Source organism: Rana temporaria, chromosome 5 (genome assembly GCF_905171775.1).
Source record: "Rana temporaria chromosome 5, aRanTem1.1, whole genome shotgun sequence".
Taxonomy (NCBI): Eukaryota; Metazoa; Chordata; class Amphibia; order Anura; family Ranidae; genus Rana; species Rana temporaria.
The window spans coordinates 258,742,582-258,761,913 of record NC_053493.1 but is presented as its reverse complement, the minus strand read 5'-3'; the positions used below and the strand labels follow the sequence as shown (position 1 = coordinate 258,761,913).

At 42.5% G+C, this 19,332-nt stretch overlaps 1 protein-coding gene across 2 annotated transcripts in view; it reads left to right on the top strand.

Moving 5' to 3' along the window:
- The window catches only part of LOC120940748 (thiopurine S-methyltransferase-like), a 36,816-nt gene extending 17,484 nt beyond the window's left edge, over positions 1-19,332 (top strand). For both annotated transcript variants that reach the window (XM_040353774.1, XM_040353775.1), the window contains exons 3-9: positions 272-364; positions 907-1,039; positions 3,068-3,120; positions 6,957-7,031; positions 12,698-12,783; positions 17,860-17,904; positions 18,593-19,332. In XM_040353774.1, coding sequence (XP_040209708.1) covers positions 272-364; positions 907-1,039; positions 3,068-3,120; positions 6,957-7,031; positions 12,698-12,783; positions 17,860-17,904; positions 18,593-18,714 — 607 coding nt within the window. In that variant the 3' untranslated portion in view covers positions 18,715-19,332. The remainder of the gene's footprint in view (positions 1-271; positions 365-906; positions 1,040-3,067; positions 3,121-6,956; positions 7,032-12,697; positions 12,784-17,859; positions 17,905-18,592) is intronic.

Below are 19,332 nucleotides of genomic sequence, written 5' to 3'. Positions count from 1 at the left end.
CAAACAGAACATTAATGGCCTGTGTATGTAATTTTTATTTTTAACTTTGGAAAAACGGATGTAAGGATTGAGTCGGATGGGCAAAGGACAATAAGAATTTTTATTTTTTTTGGTTTTAGACCTTATTACAGCTTGATGTGTTAAACAACATATACATTAGAAAGTGGTCATTCTGGCATGTTGTGCTGCTTTTAAAAACAGGATGTAAGCAAGCATTCCCATTTAACTGGTTTAAAGTGTATATTTTAATGGCGTTTATTCTTGCTTTCAGGTTATTTGCAGAATTCCTGGATGAAATGAAAAATGGCAGGGAGAAGCTCAACATTTTCTTTCCTCTATGTGGAAAAGCAGTGGATATGAAATGGTAACACCAGTGTATTCCCATTAGACATGTTATAAACAGTCTAGTTACTATAACAGTTCTGCATTTTGTTCAATACATTCTTAGTATTTGTTGAAAGCCACATAATATATTGCACCGGCTGGTTATATAGACAGCGGAGAGCATTACAGGGATAAATGGAGCCTGTGTGCATGAATGGTCTCTTGCTAGGGCTCCACTGCTTGCCAAGATGGCATATAGCCAGGGTTCATATGGTAAGGGAGCTGCAATCAACCTCCTTCTCAGGACCTTAGGGCAGTGTTTGACCTAGTTCCTCTCTTGTACAAAAACTATGTCATACAGATGTTGTTAAATAATATTAAAGTTGTCTGTATGGGAGTATTCAATCGGATTTTCCACAGGTAAAATCATACATTTCTTGATACACTGCAACAATAAAACATAAAAAGATGCTGTATATTACCCATTGCTTAGAAATGCCCGGTATTTGTGTTTGTATGAAAATGTGTGGGACTATTTTTTTTTCCAGCACGAGTTAATAATAAAACCTTGGTTAATCACAGGTTGGCCGATATGGGACATAACATCGTTGGGGTTGATGTCGCTGAAATAGGATTAAAGGAATTTTTCGAAGAGCAAAATGTTCCCTATGTTGAAGAATCTGTAGCAGAGATACCCGGGGCAAAAGTTTTCAAGGTTAGCTAAAATGTATTGCTCTATTTGGTGTCATTGTTTAATTTTGTTGCTATTAGTATTATAATCCTTATTATGTGTCCCTCGAAAAACAAGCAAGCAATTATTCCTTGAAAAAATGATCTCTTAAGAGCCGGTTCACACAGGCGCGACTCGTCAGGCGACTTAGCCACCTGACAAGTGGTGCTCCGTTCTGTACTATAGAACCGTTCTAATAGGAGCGACTCAAGTCGGTCCGACTTAGAAAAAGGTTCCTGTACTACTCTGGGATGACTTCAGGGCGACTTGCATTGACTTCAATACAGAAGTTGCCTCTGAAGTCGTGGGCAGATTGTCTTGCCGAGTCGCTCGACAAGTCGTGCTGCCCCTGTGTGAACCAGCTCTAAAGGTCTCTGCATGGCCTGGCTAGCATCAATATGTAGTATTGCTTTCTGCCACTTAGAACATGTCCTATGTTTAATGATTAAACAGACACTTTGTAGAGCGCTGGAAGATTTCTATGAATATTATACAGCTTTATTTCAAATTACGATTTCCAATTACTGAACTGGGCATCATTTGAACAGTTTACACTGACACTCCATCACTATCTGTTGAGAAATAATCCCCTTCCTGTTCAGAAGCATACATTGCAAGTATTGTAGTGAATGATATTTGTAACAAGACCCTTGCTCGCTCGGTTCCACTCTCCCGACACTCCTCTGCTGCTATTGAATCAGATTGCAGATCGCAACGTCTGATGGTTCGGTCATCCAAGGCTCCGGGATTCGAACTACAGCTATGTGCCGTTCGAAGTCCATCAGAACAAACACCAGGCAGGCTGTATGCAAGTTCAAACAGGAAACTCTTTTATTGGATGCACACAACACACTTTTATACAGCAGTTTGAACACCCCGCCCCCAACAACCGCTTTCCTATTGGTCAATTGTAAAGTACATTGTAGTTCTCAATTAGGTCCTCTTAGCCATGCAAATGAGGACTTGAAACAGGGTCAGCAGGGATTGGTCCGATAGCTTGAATAGGAGGACTGCTATGTGTAATGAGACAGAAGCCCCAGGGGGCAATCAAAGTAAACAAACAGCCAAACATAGAACAATGCTTTTCCTCCAGACCATGGAGCCGTCTGGAGGGGGGGGGGGGGTTAGCCTTATAGGGACACTAAAGGCAAAAATGTTTTTGTTTAAAAATAACAAACATGTTACACTTACCTCCGCTGCGCAGTTCGTTTTGCACCGAGTGGCCCCGATCCGTGTCTTCTGGGGTCCCTCGGCGGCTGTCTCTGCTCCTCCTCGCAAAAAAGCTTTTGCGAGCTCGCTCCCGTGATACAGCGGCGGCAATAGCTGCCGACTGTATCACTCGGCCCCGGCGTGCCGCGTCATCCGCTGTGATTGACAGCAGCGCCAGCCAATGGCTGTGCTGCTATCAATCCGCCCAGCCTAGCCAATCAACGGCCAGGCTGGGAACCGAATAGGAGGACGAGAACACGCACAGGACTTTCGAGTGAAGAGGTAAGTAAAACGGGGGCTCGGGGGGGGGGGGGGTGCTATCAGATGTTTTTTTACCTTAATGCATAGGATGCATTAAGGTAAAAAAACTTTTACCTTTACAACCCCTTTAAGACAGGGCAGAAGACCCCCCACTGTGTAACAGATTCAAACTCTTCAGCATTCCAAGGTCCATGACAATATTCCCCCCTGAGAAACAGTCCAACAGCCACAGTGGGACCCCGAACGGGTCAACTCGAGGATGTTGGAAAAGTAGTCTTAAGGTTCCAGGTCTGTGTGCCGGGATAACCCATCCGCCTTCCTGTTTTGAGGCCCTGGCCCATAATCGGAAGGCAAGAGGCTTGCATTCAGTCCTCTCCAAAAGCCTCTGTCGCAGCTAGGTCTGTCACAATATTGCATAGCCTTTCATGCTTTGCTTTTGAAGATAATACGATAGGCCATTTAGGTTATAGTAGAGGGTTCTGTGTAAATTAGATGTCTCTATTTCCTATACGTTAATTGATGTTTCTGTTTAACTATTTGCAGAGTACTACTGGAAACATTTCGCTGTACTGCTGTAACCTATATGACATTTCTGAGTAAGTGTTAATTTTATGTTTTTCCCTCAGTCATTATATTTTTGTTCTTACTGTCATATAGCATTTTAATATTGTAAAGATACACATATACATATAAACTGCTGGACAGGAGCAGCACCAATGTGGGTGGACATACTCGTATGTCCCTCCGCATCTGCTGCTGAGAGCATGCTGCATCGCAATCTGTGTACACCAGACATAGTGGAACACTCATCACTGCTGTGGGTGGCCCTGGTACCATGTGATTGCTGAAGCCAATCAGCGATCACATGGACAGTAGTAAGCAATGATATCATTTGCTGGTATCATTGTTTACTACTGTGTGATCTCTGTGATCGGTCACAGACCATTCACAGCAACCTAGTACCATGTAATGGCTGTGACCAATCACAGCTATCGCTGTATTTCTCAATGGCTGCAGAAATGCGCGAGAAATGTTTACTTATTTTTCCCAACATTACTTATAACTCCCAAACATTATATAATTTCTGAAAGCAGAGGCCCTTGGAGAACAAAATGGCAGCTGTTGCAATTTTCTATGTTGCATGATATTTGTTCAGCCATTTGTAAAATGCAAATTTTGAGGAAAAAATGCACTTAAATGCATTTTAGTGCACATAAACAATTATAAAAAAAATTCGGCAAAATATAAAAGATGATATTGCATCAAGTAATAGATACCAAACATCTGATGATTTATAATTGTAAATGCCTGCAAAATAGTGACACGCTATGGTAAAAATGGTACAGTTATGAGAAATGACTACAAGCATTCAACGTATTCTCTCTGAAGAAGAGACGCTCGAGAGAAAATATGATGGCGATATACAAATACCTTACTGGTGACCCTAGCATAGGGAATTTTTTTTCAATGGTAGGGAGTTTTGAAAAGACATGTAGCAATTTATTGAAACTAAAGAAGAAGTGGCTTAACCTTAAACTGCGTAGAAGGTTCTTTACTGCCAGAGCGGTAAGGATGTGGAACTCCCTTCCACAAGCAATTGTATCTCCCTTCCACAAGCAATTGTATCAGCAGGGAGTGTCAATGGTTAAAAAAAAAACTATTCAATGGCTAGCTTATTGATTGCAACATACAGTGATATGGGATTTACTATTGACATAAACACACCTACACACCAGAGGTTGAACTGGATTGACTGGTGTCTTTATTCAACTTTACCAAATATGTAACTATATGTATCTAAAACTGGCCATGTGTGGTACTTTAAAAGCTTTTAGCAGTTTAGAGTTAATCATTAAGTAGGGCCCTAGAATTATTGCTCTCACTCCGACATTTGCATTGATACCTCATGTGTGGTGCAATCACTGCTTACAGTGCATCTGGAAAGTATTCAAAGCGCTTCACTTTTTTCACACTTTCTTGTGTTACAGCCTTATTCCAAAATTAATTAAATTCATTATTTTCCTCAAAACTCTACAAACAATACCCCATAATGACAACGTTAAAGAAGTTTGTTTGAAATTCTTGCAACTTTATTAAAAATGAAAAAAAATCACATGTACATAAGTATTCGCAGCCTTTGCCATTACACTCAAAATTGAGCTTGGGTGCATCATATTTCCACTGATCATCCTTAAGATGTTTCTACAACTTGAGTAAGTCCATCTGTTGTAAATTCAGTTGATTGGACATGTTTTGGAAAGGCACACACCTGTCTACATAAGTTCCCATAGTTAACACTGCATTGTTAGAGCACATTCTGAGCCATAAATGGAAGAAGTCTGTAACCACTAGGACTCTTCCTAGAGTGGGCCACCTAACCAAACTGAGCGATCGGTGGAGAAGGGCCTTAGTCAGGGAGGTGACCAAGATCCTGATGGTCACTCTGACAGAGCCCCAGCATTTCTCTGTTGAGAGAGGAGAACCTTCCAGAAGAACAACCATCTCTGCAGCGCTCCACCAATCAGGCCTGTAAGATAGAATGGCCAGACGGAAGCCACTCCTCAGAAAAATGCACATGACAGCCCACATGGAGTTTGCCAAAGGGCACCTGAAGGACTCTCAGAGCATGAGGCACAAAATTCTCTGGTCTGATGAAACAAAGATTTAACTCTTTGGCCTGACTGGCAAGCATCACGTCTGTAGGAAACCAGGCACCACTCATGACCAGGCCAATACCATCCCTACAGTGAAGCATAGTGGTGGCAGCATCATGCTGTAGAGATGTTTTTCAGCATCAATGCAGCAATGTACAGAGACATCCTTGATGAAAACCTGCTCCAGAGCACTGTGGACCTCAGACAGGGGCGACGGTTCATCTTTCTACAGGACAACAACTCTAAGCACACAGCAAAGATAACAAATTAGTAGCTTTGGGACAACTCTGTGCATGTCCTTGCATGGCCCAACCAGAGCCCAGACCTGAACCGATTGAACATCTCTGGAGAGATCTGAAAATGGTTGTGCACCGACGCTCCCCATCAAACCTGTTGGAGCTTGAGAGGTCCTGCAAAGAAGAATGGGAGAAATTGCCCAAAAATAGGTGTGCCAAGCTTGTAGCATCATACTTAAAAAAACGTGAGGCTGTAATTGGTGCCAAAGGTGCTTCAACAAAGTATTGAGCAAAGGCTGTGAAATACCTATGTACATGTGATTTTTTAATTTATTTTTTAATACATTTGCAACGATTTCAAACAAACTTCTTTGACGTTGTAATTCTAGGGTATTGTTTGTGGAATTTTGACGAAAATAATGTATTTAATCCATTTTAGAAAAAGGCTGTAACATAACAAAATGTGGAAAAAGTGAAGCGCTGTGAATACTTTCTGAATGTACTGTACATATACTTGCCGGACCTATGCGCACACTTAGGCCCCATACACACGGGAGGATTTATCCGCGGATACGGTCCAGCGGACCGTTTCCACGGATAAATCCTCTCGAGGATTTCCGCGGATTTCTATGCGATGGCGTGTACACACCATCGCATTGAAATCCGCGCCGAAATCCTCTGGCGATGACGTGTCGCGCCGTCGCCGCGATTATGACGCGGCGACGTGCGCGACGCTGTCATATAAGGAATTCCACGCATGCGTCGAATCATTACGACGCATGCGGGGGATCCCTTCGGACAAATGGATCCGGTGAGTCTATACAGACCAGCGGATCCATCCGTTGGGATGGATTCCAGCAGATGGATTTGTTTGGCATGTCAGCAAATATTCGATCTGCTGGAATCCATCCCAGGGGAGAAATATCCGCGGAAACAGATCCGCTGGAGTGTACACACCATAGGATCTATCCGCTGAAACCCATTTGCTGGGATTTTTCAGCGGATGGATTCTATCGTGTGTACGGGGCCTAACATTTGCATTTGAGCACAGGGGGGAGAGGAGTGCTTTACATTTACGGTATTTATTTTTGTCATAGCTTTAGGCAAGTGACAGATGCTTTTTGTGGAGACCCCTGATGTCTCTCCAGCCCTCCAAAGCAACTGTTCAATCCAGGGAGGGACAGCTCTGAAACCAGAAGTAACGAAATCCTCGTCACTTTCAACTTTATCCAACCTAATGGAAATCAGGGAATGGATGCCAGGTCCTCTTTATTCCTCTTTCAATTTGACCAAGCCAAGCACAGAATCAGATCCATTCTGGCGTAGTCTGTTTGCGTTCCTGAGCTTGCTGTTAAGATAGAGACAAAGGGGAAAAGAACTGTTTTTACTGCCAAAAAGAAATACAATCATCAGTTTTTGCCCTGTTTACATAGTGGTGCAACAGTATCATGTAATACACAGCAAGAAACCATTTTCAGTAAAATAATTCTAAAACTGATGTAACTGTTAATCACTATGATTTATTTTTTGTGTGTTTTTCAGCTCAATCATTGGACGGGTTGATGGAATATGGGACAGAGGGGCACTGGTTGCTGTTAACCCATGTGACAGGGAACGGTCTGTAATAGTAATAATTTAAATGTTATATAAAATTTTATTTTTAATTATTTTTCTTCGTGAAATGAGTGTCATTTCTTCTTCAGTAGGTACTCAAGTTACATTACTTACTGGTGATTTTTTTTTCTATGCAGTTACTTAAAGCGGAGTTCCGGCCACAATTTCACTTTTTAAATATAAATACCCCTGTAATACACAAGCTTAATGTATTCTAGTAAAGTTAGTCTGTAAACTAAGGTCCGTTTTGTTAGGTTGTTACAGCATTTAGACACTTTATAAAATAGAAATTGACTGGGGCCATCTTAAGTGTGTGCATCATGAAGCCAGACTGTATGACTTCCTGGATTTCAGCCTTGCAGATCTCGCACATGCTCAGTGCTGCACAAGCAGTGTCAGATCAGGTTTCAGCACCTGTGCTGTCCAAGTCACATGATTCTTTGAGACTGGGGAATGCACAGACTCCTGGAAAGTTACACCCACTACATTCCCAGGAGTCTGTGCGGTGTAGGTTAGGAAGCATTAAGCACCTAGGTGCAGGAAGTGGGAAGATTAACTATTCTGCCTAGCAACAACACTTTGAAGGCATCTAAAAAAAAAAAAAAAAAAATTCGTAAAGGACTAATGACATTTTTTTAAAACTACTGATGTAATGTTATATTTATGGGTGGAACTCCACTTTAAAGTGGTATTAAACCCAAAAAACAAAAAGCAATATGTTGCAGCTTACCAATCCTTAGGCCACGTACAGACGGGCAAACATGTACGATGAAACCGGTCCGCCGGACCGTTTTCAGCGTACATGTCTGCCCGGAGATTTCTGTATGATGGCTGTACACACTATCATACAGAAATCCGCGCATACTCGATACGCGGCGACGAGGCCGCGCCGATGACACGGCGACGTGCGCGGCCCTGGCAGTTCAATGCTTCCACGCATGCGTCAAAGTCATTCGACGCATGCGAGGGATGGCGGCCGCTCGGACATGTACGGTAGGTCTGTACAGACGACCGAACATGTCCGATGGACAGGATTCCAGCGGGCATGTTTCTAAACATGTTTAGAAATATTTGCCCGCTCGAAAAAGGCCCGACGGGCAAATGTATGCTGGAATCCTGTCCGCTCGGCTGTACAGACGACCGAACATGTCTGCTGACATGTTTGGTCGTCTGTACGGGGCCTTAGATGTAATGGCTACATTAGCTTTCCTTTTTATTAACATTCTCCAGTAAACTATCTTTTAAAACTCTAATGCCGCATACACACCATGAGAAAATCCGACAATTAAACCGTCGATTTTTTTCCTGACAGAATCTTGGCTCAAACTTGTCTTGCATACACACGGTCACACAAAATTCCGACCGTCAAGAACGCGGTGACGTACAACACTACAACGAGCCGAGAAAAATTAAGTTCAATGATTCCGAGAATGCGTCAAATTGATTCCGAGCATGCGTAGGATTTTTGCGCGTCGGAATTGCATACAGACGATTGGAATTTCTTGTCTGAAAATTTAAGAACCAGCTCTCAAATTTTTCTTGGCGGAAATTCCGACAGAAAAATTCCGATGGAGCCTACACACGGCTGGAATTTCCGACTAAAAGCTCACATCGGACTTTTTTTGTTGAAATTTCCAATCGTGTGTACGCGACATTGCTAATTACTTGCAGTTTACAATTTATTGCTCTCTCGGTGCTGCTTCCTTGAACTTCCAGTCTTTACATAAAAAGACTCGACAGTGAAGTCTACTGCCAGTATGTTAGCTTAGAGAAGGGGAGCGGGAGGAGAGAGGAGCAGGGGAGTGTTTAGCAATCCTAGAGCTGTGCATTTTTGTTGACGCACACCGTGTGGGAAGACACAACTCTAGTCCCTGCACGCAAGGGTAACTTCATAGATTGCTGCAAGAAAAAGAAGTCACCCTAAAACAGTAAACTTGGGGCAGCGGTCATGGCATTAGCCTTAACTGGAACATAGGCAAGGGTTGAAAGATAAAGAAGCTATATACCCAGTAAAAAATGAAAAATATAAATATGCGCTAATATTAACTAATGTTGCATACAAAGTATGGAGTGTGCATGAATGGCCAATACCAGGCATGCACACTGGTAGCAAATGCCAAAATAATCAGTGCCAGTAAAAATAGATGCAAGCAAAAAAACACAAAGGCAAACCAATAGCACAGTATCACAGTGTTTGACTTGAGATAGGAAGTCCTGTATTGAGCTGAATGATCCACAGGACTTCCTCTCACTCATTCAGGCAGACACTTGAAAAGACTCCAAAAATACCACAGCTCATAAGGAGACAAAAGGGGAAAGAAGGAAAAAAGAAGGAAAAAACTCATGGTGCAATATTGTATAATAAGGAGGGGGGACAGGGACTACACCATCTGTGTAGTGCATGCCTCACTGTGCCTCACTTTGCCTCACTGTGTCCATGTACATGCCTCACTGTGCCCATGCCTCACTGTGCCCATGCCTCACTGTGCCCATGACTAAGTCACGTGTCGAGTGACGTAATGCGTGGGGGAGCAGCCTAAGTGACGGGATCTACGGATTTGTATCCGTATGAGGAGATCATCAGCAACAGCAACAGCTTCTATCTGTCCGTGGATTCGTGAGTGCATACACAGATGGTACAGGGCTTTAGATTAGGTCCCCCCTGCCATCTTAAAAGCTTGAAAGTCAGCTTCTAACAAACTCTAGCATCTAACCTAGAAAACCCGTTTGCAAGGTGTGAGATCAAGAGATTTGATCTTGGTAAATACTCCTTGGGACGAATTGTCTTTCCTCCAGTATTGTCTAGATCAGCATCTGGCTTTGAGTACCATCAAAGGGCAAATCTCAACCTTACTGAACTTTTTTTTTCTCTTTACTATCACCTCTGTGTGAAGGGTCTTTGAACTTGTGGCCTTATCCTGTAAAGAGCCTTTAACCACTTAAGACCCGGACCTTTAGGCAGCAAAAGGACCTGGCCAGTTTTTCCGATTCGGCACTGCATCGCTTTAACTGACAATTGTGCGGTCGCGTGACGTGGCTCCCAAACAAAATTGGCGTCCTTTTTTCCCCCACAAATAGAGCTTTCTTTTGGTGGTATTTGATCACCTCTGCGTTTTTTATTTTCTGCGCTATAAACAAAAATAGAGCGACAATTTTGAAAAAAATGCAATATTTTTTTACCTTTTGCTATAATAAATATCCCCCAAAAATATATATAAAATTTTTTTTCCTCAGTTTAGGCCGATACGTATTCTTCTTCTACCTATTTTTGGTAAAAAAAAATCGCAATAAGCGTTTATCGATTGGTTTGCGCAAAATGTATAGCGTTTACAAAATAGGGGATAGTTTTATTGCATTTTTATTAAATTTTTTTTTTTTTTTTTTTTTTTACTACTAATGGCGGAGATCAGCGATTTTTTTTTTCGTGACTGCGACATTATGGCGGACACTTCGGACAATTTTGACACATTTTTGGGACCATTGTCATTTTCACAGCAAAAAATGCATTACAAATGCATTGTTTATTGTAAACATTACAATTGCAGTTTGGGAGTTAACCACAAGGAGGCGCTGAAGGGGTTAGGTGTGACCTTATTTGTTTTTCTAACTGTAGGGGGGTGTGGCAATCGGTGTGTTTCCCTATAAAAGGGAACACACGATCAATGACGGCGCCACAGTGAAGAACGGGGAAGCTGTGCTTACACACAGCTCTCCCCGTTCTTCAGCTCTGGGGACCGAACGCAGGACTCCGGCAGCGATCGGGTCCTGCGGTCACGGAGCTTCTGGACCGGGTCGCGGGCGCGCCCGCCTGCGACCCACAGCTGGGCACTTAAAGAGGACGTACCTGTACGTGCCTGTCCCCAGCCGTGCCATTCTGCCGACGTAAATGTGCAGGAGGCGGTCCTTAAGTGGTTAATAGTGTTACACAAGGAAAAGGTCTCTTTGGGGTCTAAAGCTTATTTTTTTCCCCACGGTGGTTTCCTCCTTGCACCTTAATCAGGAAAATGTCCTCCCCTCCTTGTGTCCTGCTCCAAAACACCTCAAAGAAATTTCTCTCCACTATCTTTACATAATATGCTCTGGGGGGGCCCTACCTCTTGGCTTCAGCCTCTTTTTTGCAATCAATTCCTGCTTTGTTGTACCCAAAAGTTCGCATTGGGTGGGCTTTCACGAAACCTGTAAGAAAGTCCTTAGCTTTGTCTAAGCTCTGACTGAGATCAACTTAGGGCTTACACATGGTTTCTTCTTCTAATCTCCATGGAAGAGTAGAACATCAGGACAGGATAGTAAAGACAAAGTTGTTTTGCCCAGCATAGGCAAAGCACAACTTTACTTCTATGTTATAAAGTCAAACAGGGACCAACTTTTTTTTTTTTTTTCTAGTTTATGGTGGAGAAGGGTTAGATGTCACATTTTTTATTCATGTCTGTGTCCTTCTGAGTTATCCCCCTTACTTACTGTTCTGTCTGACCCTTGTTAAATTTAGAGGACGTGTAGAGAAATTCCTTATGGGGGACACAGACCTCTTTGTTCTTGTTAGATTTACGTTTCCCCAGTGGAAATTTGACTATAGTTGAGCTTTAAATTACTTTGTTCCTAAAGTTTAGTTTTAAACATGCCTAGTATAAACAAACTTTGTCTGGTGTATAAAAAGTGTAACGAAGAGAAATTTACTTCCTACCCATAGCAACCATTTGGAATCATTGTTTCATCTTCATACCTGGACTGCAGAAATTAGATCTAGAAGCTGCATGGTTACTGTGGGCAAGAATACCGTATATACTGGAGTATAAGCCGAGTTTTTCAGCACATTTTTTTGTGCTGAAAATGCCCCCTCGGCTTATACTCGAGTCACCTTTTTGCGCCTGATCTCTCTGACTTTGGGGACCCGGTACTGGCCAGCCGTAGGTCCCCTGGCACACATGTAGCCCCCACTCTTATTCTACAAGTGTGCAAAGTTTGTTGTCTGGGGGACCTAAGGCCGGGGGGCACCAATTTTTCAAAGCCGGGCACCCCTTCCATAGACTCCCATGTTAAACGTCAGTCTAGTCATGGGCACAGTGAGGCATGGGCACAGTGAGGCATGCACATGGACACCCTAGGCTTATAATCGAGTCAATACGTTTTCCCATTTTTTTGTGGTAAAATTAGGTGCCTCGGCTTATATTCGGGTCGGCTTATACTCGAGTATATACGGTATGTTTATTGTAGCAAATTTTTCATACATTGGCGTTATATAATTCAAGTAGCTAACATTCCTATTGAATACCTGTGAGCAAAGACAAGTCACACTCCCCTTTGTTGCCGCGACTCTCTGAAATAATTCTTTAGTATAATTAGCAACTGCAGAGTGAACAGGAAAAAAGGCCAGAGCTCCATTAATTATAATTTGTGGTGTAATATTCTAACAGTGAGGAAAGAGGGTTTTTTTTTTGTTATATTTCTGGGAAGTTACAGCAGAAAAGACATCCACACTGCATTGGCTGTAAGGCACTGTTAGGTATAAAATGTGTGCATTCATTCATTTAGACCTTTGCTACAGACATATATACAGACACATGATGGGTTTACAGGTAGAAAATACAGTTTCTTTGCACATGCTTTTCCTGTCTTTTTGTTAAGATTTAGCATTTTTTACTTACTTCATTTTATTGTGTATTTTTGAACAGTTACGCCAGTCTTCTATTATCTTTACTAAATAAGGATAGCCGCTATATGATTGTAGTCCTTGAATACGATCCAAAGTTGATGACAGGTAAATAACTAAAATGTTTGTTTGTGTCCTACATTTCCTATGTTTGTTATGTATCCTACAAGAGTTATTTTATCTCATGTGGCAGCACTAATGTTTGGTAAGCAAGTCAAGTCTTTGATCATTTTTCATCTACTTCATATGTTACCACATTGACTTCACGGTCTTCCAGTGCCATTTAAATTGGTCTAAACCAGGGGTCTCCAAACGTTCTAAACAAAGGGTCAGTTTACTGTCCCTAATGCCGCGTACACACCATCGTTTTCTGCGATGGAAAAATGCGACGCTTTATGTGCTTTAAAAAAACGTCATTTTTCAAACTTCAATTTGAACAACGACGTAGCATACACACCATCGCTTTTTCACAACGCTCTAGCACAGCGCAGTTCCGTCAATCACGCACGACGTCACTATAAAGGGTCGTTTCCATGCGGAAGACGGCCTCTTTTGCTGATATCGTGTTGCTGCGTGTTAGTAAAAGTTTGGTGAGATACGATTCGTGATTTTCAGTGACTGTGCTTTAAATTTCGTTTTCTTGTCTATAAGCTGAAAAACACCTTAACGAATGTGCTGATTCCATTCTGAACAGTCGTTTTACATGAATGAGCGCTGCCGTCTCCTAACTTGCTTCTGAGCATGCGCGGGCTTAAATCGACGTTTTTACGTACACACGGTCAATGTTTAGAACACAGAAAACGACGTCGGCCAAAAACGACACATAAAATTGAAGCATGCTTCAATTTTTTTCTGTCGTTTTTTAGAAGACATAAAACGACGTTTTTGCCCACACACGGTCAATTAAATTGACGTTTTTGAAAATGACGTTTTTTTCCATCGCAGAAAACGATGGTGTGTACGCGGCATTAGACTTTAGGGGGGCCGGACTGTGGCCATCCGGAGTAAAAAATATGTCGGCATCAGTGGGAGGAAAAAAAAACGCCCCATCTTTTGTGTCGGTGAGTGAAATTGTGACTCATCATTGGTGTAATTGAGAAGAATAATGCCTCTTCATTGGTGTCATTGGGAGGAATTGTGCCCCTTCTTTGGTGTCATTGGGAGGAATTGTGCCCCTTCTTTGGTGTCATTGGGAGGAATTGTGCCCCTTCATTGGTGTCATTGGGAGGTATTGTGCCCCTTCTTTGGTGTCATTGGGAGGAATTGTGCCCCTTCTTTGGTGTCATTGGGAGGAATTGTGCCCCTTCATTGGTGTCATTGGGAGGAATTTTTCTTATATACTGTATTTAATTTGCAATAACATGGTGCAGGTATAGTTTAAGTTGACTGACAATTTTTTCACACCGTAAAGATATCTGAAGGAGGTTCTGCCAATCATATACCCCCCCCCCCCTCCTGTGTCTATGGTGTGTATGTGCTGGGACTAACAAGAGAGTGAAGCCTCCATGAATCACTATCTTCTATCCCGCCCTCATAGGCCCGGATTCACAAAGACTTACGACGGCGTATCTCCAGATACGCCGTCGTAAGTCTGAATGGCCGCCGTCGTATCTATGCGCCTGATTCATAGAATCAGTTGCGCATAGATTTGGCCAAGATACGAGCGGCGTAAGTCTCCTACGCCGTCGTATCTTGGGGTGCAATAATTACGCTGGCCGCTAGGTGGCGCTTCCTTGATTTCTGCGTCAAATATGTAAATGAGCAAGATACGCCGATTCACAACGTACGTACGTCCGTCGCAATTAGTTACGCCGTTTACGTAAGACATACGCCGGCGTAAAGTTAAAGCTGGTCTCTAGGTGGCGCAGCCCATGCAAAGTATGGACGTCGGAAAAAGTGTATCTTTTTACGTCGTTTGCGTAAGTCGTACGCGAAAAGGGCTGTGCGTAAGTTACGTTCACGTCACAGGCATTGAGCCGGCGTATCCTTGGACGTAAATACGATGTGATACTGAGCATGCGTGTGCATGCGCCGTTCGTTTGGCCATCCATCTACATGGGGTCAAGCCTCATTTAAATACAACACGCCCCCTACCAGCCTACTTTAAATTACGCGCGTTTACGCCGGCCCATTTACGCTACGCCGCCGTAACTTAGGACGCAAGTGCTTTGTGAATACAGCACTTGCCTCTCTAAGTTGCGGCGGCGTAGTGTAAATACGATGCGCTACGCCCGCGCAACATAAAACAGCCTTACGTGAATCCGGGCCATAGTGTTTAGCAATATGAGGACACGGAGGAGGAGGGAGGGAAGGGGAATTTACCGCTGTGTATACACCCACATATTTGTGTCTATAGTCACATGAGCTGCAAAAATAAGAAAAAAGAGCAAATGAACGGCTTAGAAGGGAACTGAAACTGGAGCATGCTCAGTAGATGTCAGAAGCTGGTCTACACAATCTCGGACTGCAGTGGGGACTTAGAGGAGGAGGGAGGGACAAGTGAACAGCAGAATACACCAGAATGTTTGAAGTCTACAGAAAACAAATGCTTTGGTGGATGAGTGAGTATGAACACCATGTAATGGCAGTTGTTGATTATTTGAGTTTAATGACACATTAGGACCTCTTGCACACGATACTCCTGTTTGAGCATCTACTTTTTCAACCGTTTTTTTTTTGTATGTATTTGCGCCCATTTTCACGCATATGCATTCATTCAATTTTCGCGCAATTTTGCATGCACGCGCAAAAATGTATTCTCACAGTTTTTCTCTACACAATATGAAAATGGCCATTTGTGCGCAATCGCGTGCATTTGCACGCATGGGGCAAAAATTACTGACCAAAAATGCAGTTTTTTCTATTTTTTGCATGTCTGTGTGCATAGGCACATTACAATTAATGGGCTGTATTTTAGCTCAGTAAAAAAAAAAAACTGTACTGAGCTTTTTTTAAGCTGCATTGTACAAGAGGCCTAATACTGATTTTTGTAATAACAAGTTGAGCAAACCGGAAGTGGAAAATTGTTTACACATACAAAGAAGAAGTCTTCTAGGGCAAACTTTTTAATGGTGTTGGCATGAGCACCAAACAATGTATGTGCCGTGAATTATTGCCACATATAACTTTAGTTGACAATCTCTAGAGCATTGCATGTTGCACTCCATAATTTAAAGATAACATAAATGATGGTGTAACCTCTTACATGCAGTGACAGTGGCTCCCCTGCTGGTCAGTAGTAGTGGATTTGGAATCTCCTAGGCCTGAGAAGAGGGTAAATAGAAGCAGAATTACATCTGGTTGTACAAATACATATTCAGACATGCTGAGACACATCCAGTAATCCAACAATCCAACGTTCAGCCAGTAAATAGGATAAATGCAGGAAAAAGACCAAAGGAAGAAATGGACTGGTCAGGGTGTGCATCACTGCCTATAACAGCTCCAGTTAGGATGTACCTAGCTCTACTCTGATGGTGTCTAAATTTAGCTACAGGCTTAAAATATTGCTATACCTGGGAAGGCCATGGAACTAGAAGGGAATGAGCCATGTGGTATGACACACAAGAAGTCACACTGACAGAAAAATACATAAATGCTGACCTTCTCCTGTAAACTTATGACATATTTACATGCTTTTTTTTTTCACAAGAAAACATATTTACATGCTTAATGCTGTCTCTGGTTGTCCCAACCCCTGTATGGCGTGTCAACACGTACACTATATTACAATATTACCTGCCTTTACACGCACATGAACTGTAGGGTTCAATATTGAGTTGGCCCACCCTTTGCAGCTATAACAGCTTCAACTCGTCTGGGAAGGCTGTTCACAAGGTTTAGGAGTGTGTCTATGGGAATGTTTGACCATTCTTTTAGAAGCACATTTGTGAGGTCAGGCACTGATGTTGGACGAGAAGGCCTGACTCCAAATCTCCACTCTAATTCATGCCAAAGGTGTTCTATCAGGTTGAGGCAAGGACTCTGCGCAGGCCAGTCAGGTTCCTCCACCACAAATTCACTTTATGGACCTTGCTTTGTGCACTGATGCACAGTCATGTTGGAACAGGAAGGGGCCATCCCTAAACTATTCCCACAAAGTTGGGAGCATGAAATTGTCCAAAATGTCTTGGTATGCTGATGCCTTAGGAGTTCTATTCACTGGAACTAAGGGGCCAAGCCCAACCCCTGAAAACCAACCCCACACTATAATCCCCCCCCCCCCCAATGATTTGGACCAGTGCACAAAGCAAGGTCTATAAGGACATAGAGTGGGGTGGAAGAACTTGACTGGCCTACACAGAGTCCTGACCTCAACCTGGTAGACCACCTTTGAGATGAATTAGAGCAGGGGTGTTAAACTCAATTTTATCGTGGGCCGCATCATCATTATGATTGCCCTCAAAAGGGCCGGTTGTATCTGTAAGATTAGATGTCCAGCGCATCCCCTCCCCTTACATCAGATGACAAGAGCCATCCCACCATCAGAAGTTGAATCCCCCACTCTCCCTTACATCACAGTGTACCCCCCTTTCCTTATGCTGCTGCTGGAAAGAAGCTGGATGCATTGCTTGAAAGCAGAAAGTAAAGGTCTGGAGTAGGACCAGAGAAGGGCTGGAGCTCTCCTGCAGCTGCAGGAGAGGTGTGAGGGCCACATGAAATGCCCTGGAGGGCCGGATTTGGCCCACGGGTCTTGTGTTTGACACCTGTGAATTAGAGCATAGACCTGGAGCCAGGCCTTCTCGGCCATTATCAGTGCCTGACTTCACAAATGCGCTTCTGGAAGAATGGTCAAACATTCCCATAGACACACTCCTAAACCTTGTGGACAACCTTCCCAGAAGTTGAAGCTGTTATAGCTGCAAAGGGGGGGGGGGGGGCAATTCAATATTGAACCCTACAGACTGGTGCAGGTATGAAAAGTCTGGTCTTTAGGCTGGCCGTATTGTCTGGCAGGGTTATTTAAATCTCAGAATTGGATGAACAAAAATGCAAACCTTATGGCAGGTGAAACAGCCCATATATGTATTTTATCTGTGTATTTAGATAGATGACTGGATTTCAGGTCTAACAATGTTTGTGTACAGCTATATCTTTTGCCCAGTGATATAATTCTAGAATTTAAAAGTCAGCCGGCTCCATGCCTTATGAAAACTGAGTAACGCTGTGTGTGTTTTCCTTTAGGGCCACCGTTTTATGTCCCTGAATCTGATATAGAGCGACTGTTTGGTAAGTACTTTAGCTTCTGTGATATAAGTTTATGGCCTTTTAGAAAATACTCCTGCAAACATTGGTACAAGTATGTTGACCATCTTTTATTTATTTAGGCAGTAGGGGTCTTCATAGAGTCATAGGCGATCTTGTTTACCACCCATTCTATTTTGATTTTAGTTTTTTTTCCGACTTGCATAACGTGCCTTTTCTAGCTTTAAGGCTCGTTCCCCAAAAAACATTGTAGCTGCAGTGAGCCGGTGTTAGGGGGCGGTATGGTGCGCAATTCAATGCATCACATAGCTTTTTTCTTTCTTTTTTTTTTTTTTTTTACGTTTATTTGAAGTGCACAAAAGTGACACTTCCTTTGTGTCACTGTACAGCAGCATGATTTCCTGCACTGCTGTACAGTGATATGTGATCCTGTCCAGTGCACTGTGATCAAATGCAACATGTCTGCATTATAACACCGATCACTGCAGCGCAGCTCCAGGTTGCGTTTCAGTGTGAATAGGATACAGAGCAAAACAATTGTTTTCTGTGTGTCCTAGAGGTGACTGGTGTTTTTCCATTGCAGAATGCATGAATTGACCCTTTCATAGTTTTAAACAAAAAATAAAACACTTGAAACCAGCAGATGATGAACCAAAATATGGCCTACTGATATAGATTTGTTTTAAAGTAATTTTCCTTTATATGCTTTCAGGTTCTGCCTGCAATTATAAACTGTTGAAGAAAGTTGATGCAATTACTGAAAGACAGCGAAAGTGGGGACTTGACTACTTCTATGAAAAAATATACCTTGTGACACCAAAATCGCATTCATGAGGCATTTTAAATATTTGAAGCGGAACTAAACCCATCGATTTAACGGTTTAAAAAAGTTACACTCCTAGAACTTTCCGGGACTGTAATTGTCACAGTTGCATGAACTCTCAACCAAACTGTCAAACCCTCAAATGGCTGGTGTCATAACTGATCACATATGCAGCATCATGGCAGTTGAAGATCAATCAAAGGCCAAGATGACCGCTTTCTTGGCTGAAAACGATAGGAGGGTTTAGTTCTGCTTTAAGTGGGGGAAACATTTTTAGGATGTGTTGTGAATGTCAATAGATTTCAGGTTACTACCATTTGTATTATATCTTTACTTTCCTAATTGATAATTTGATGGCTAAATTGTATGATCTTCACCTCGGGTATAAATGTCTAAATTGTAAAAATGTCCGTATTGTTTCATTAGCATCTATATTTTTCACTGTATGTAAGCTGTTATACTAATATACACTCACACAACGGAGTGAGTCATTTGAAGACTTTCCAAACCAATGTACTTCTACTCTTTTTAAAAGCCAATCTTCTTAAAGTAAATACGGTATGTTAGAACTATTAAAGCCCAACTCTGAGTAAAAATGTTATTGTTATTACCGCACCAGCTATGTAGGA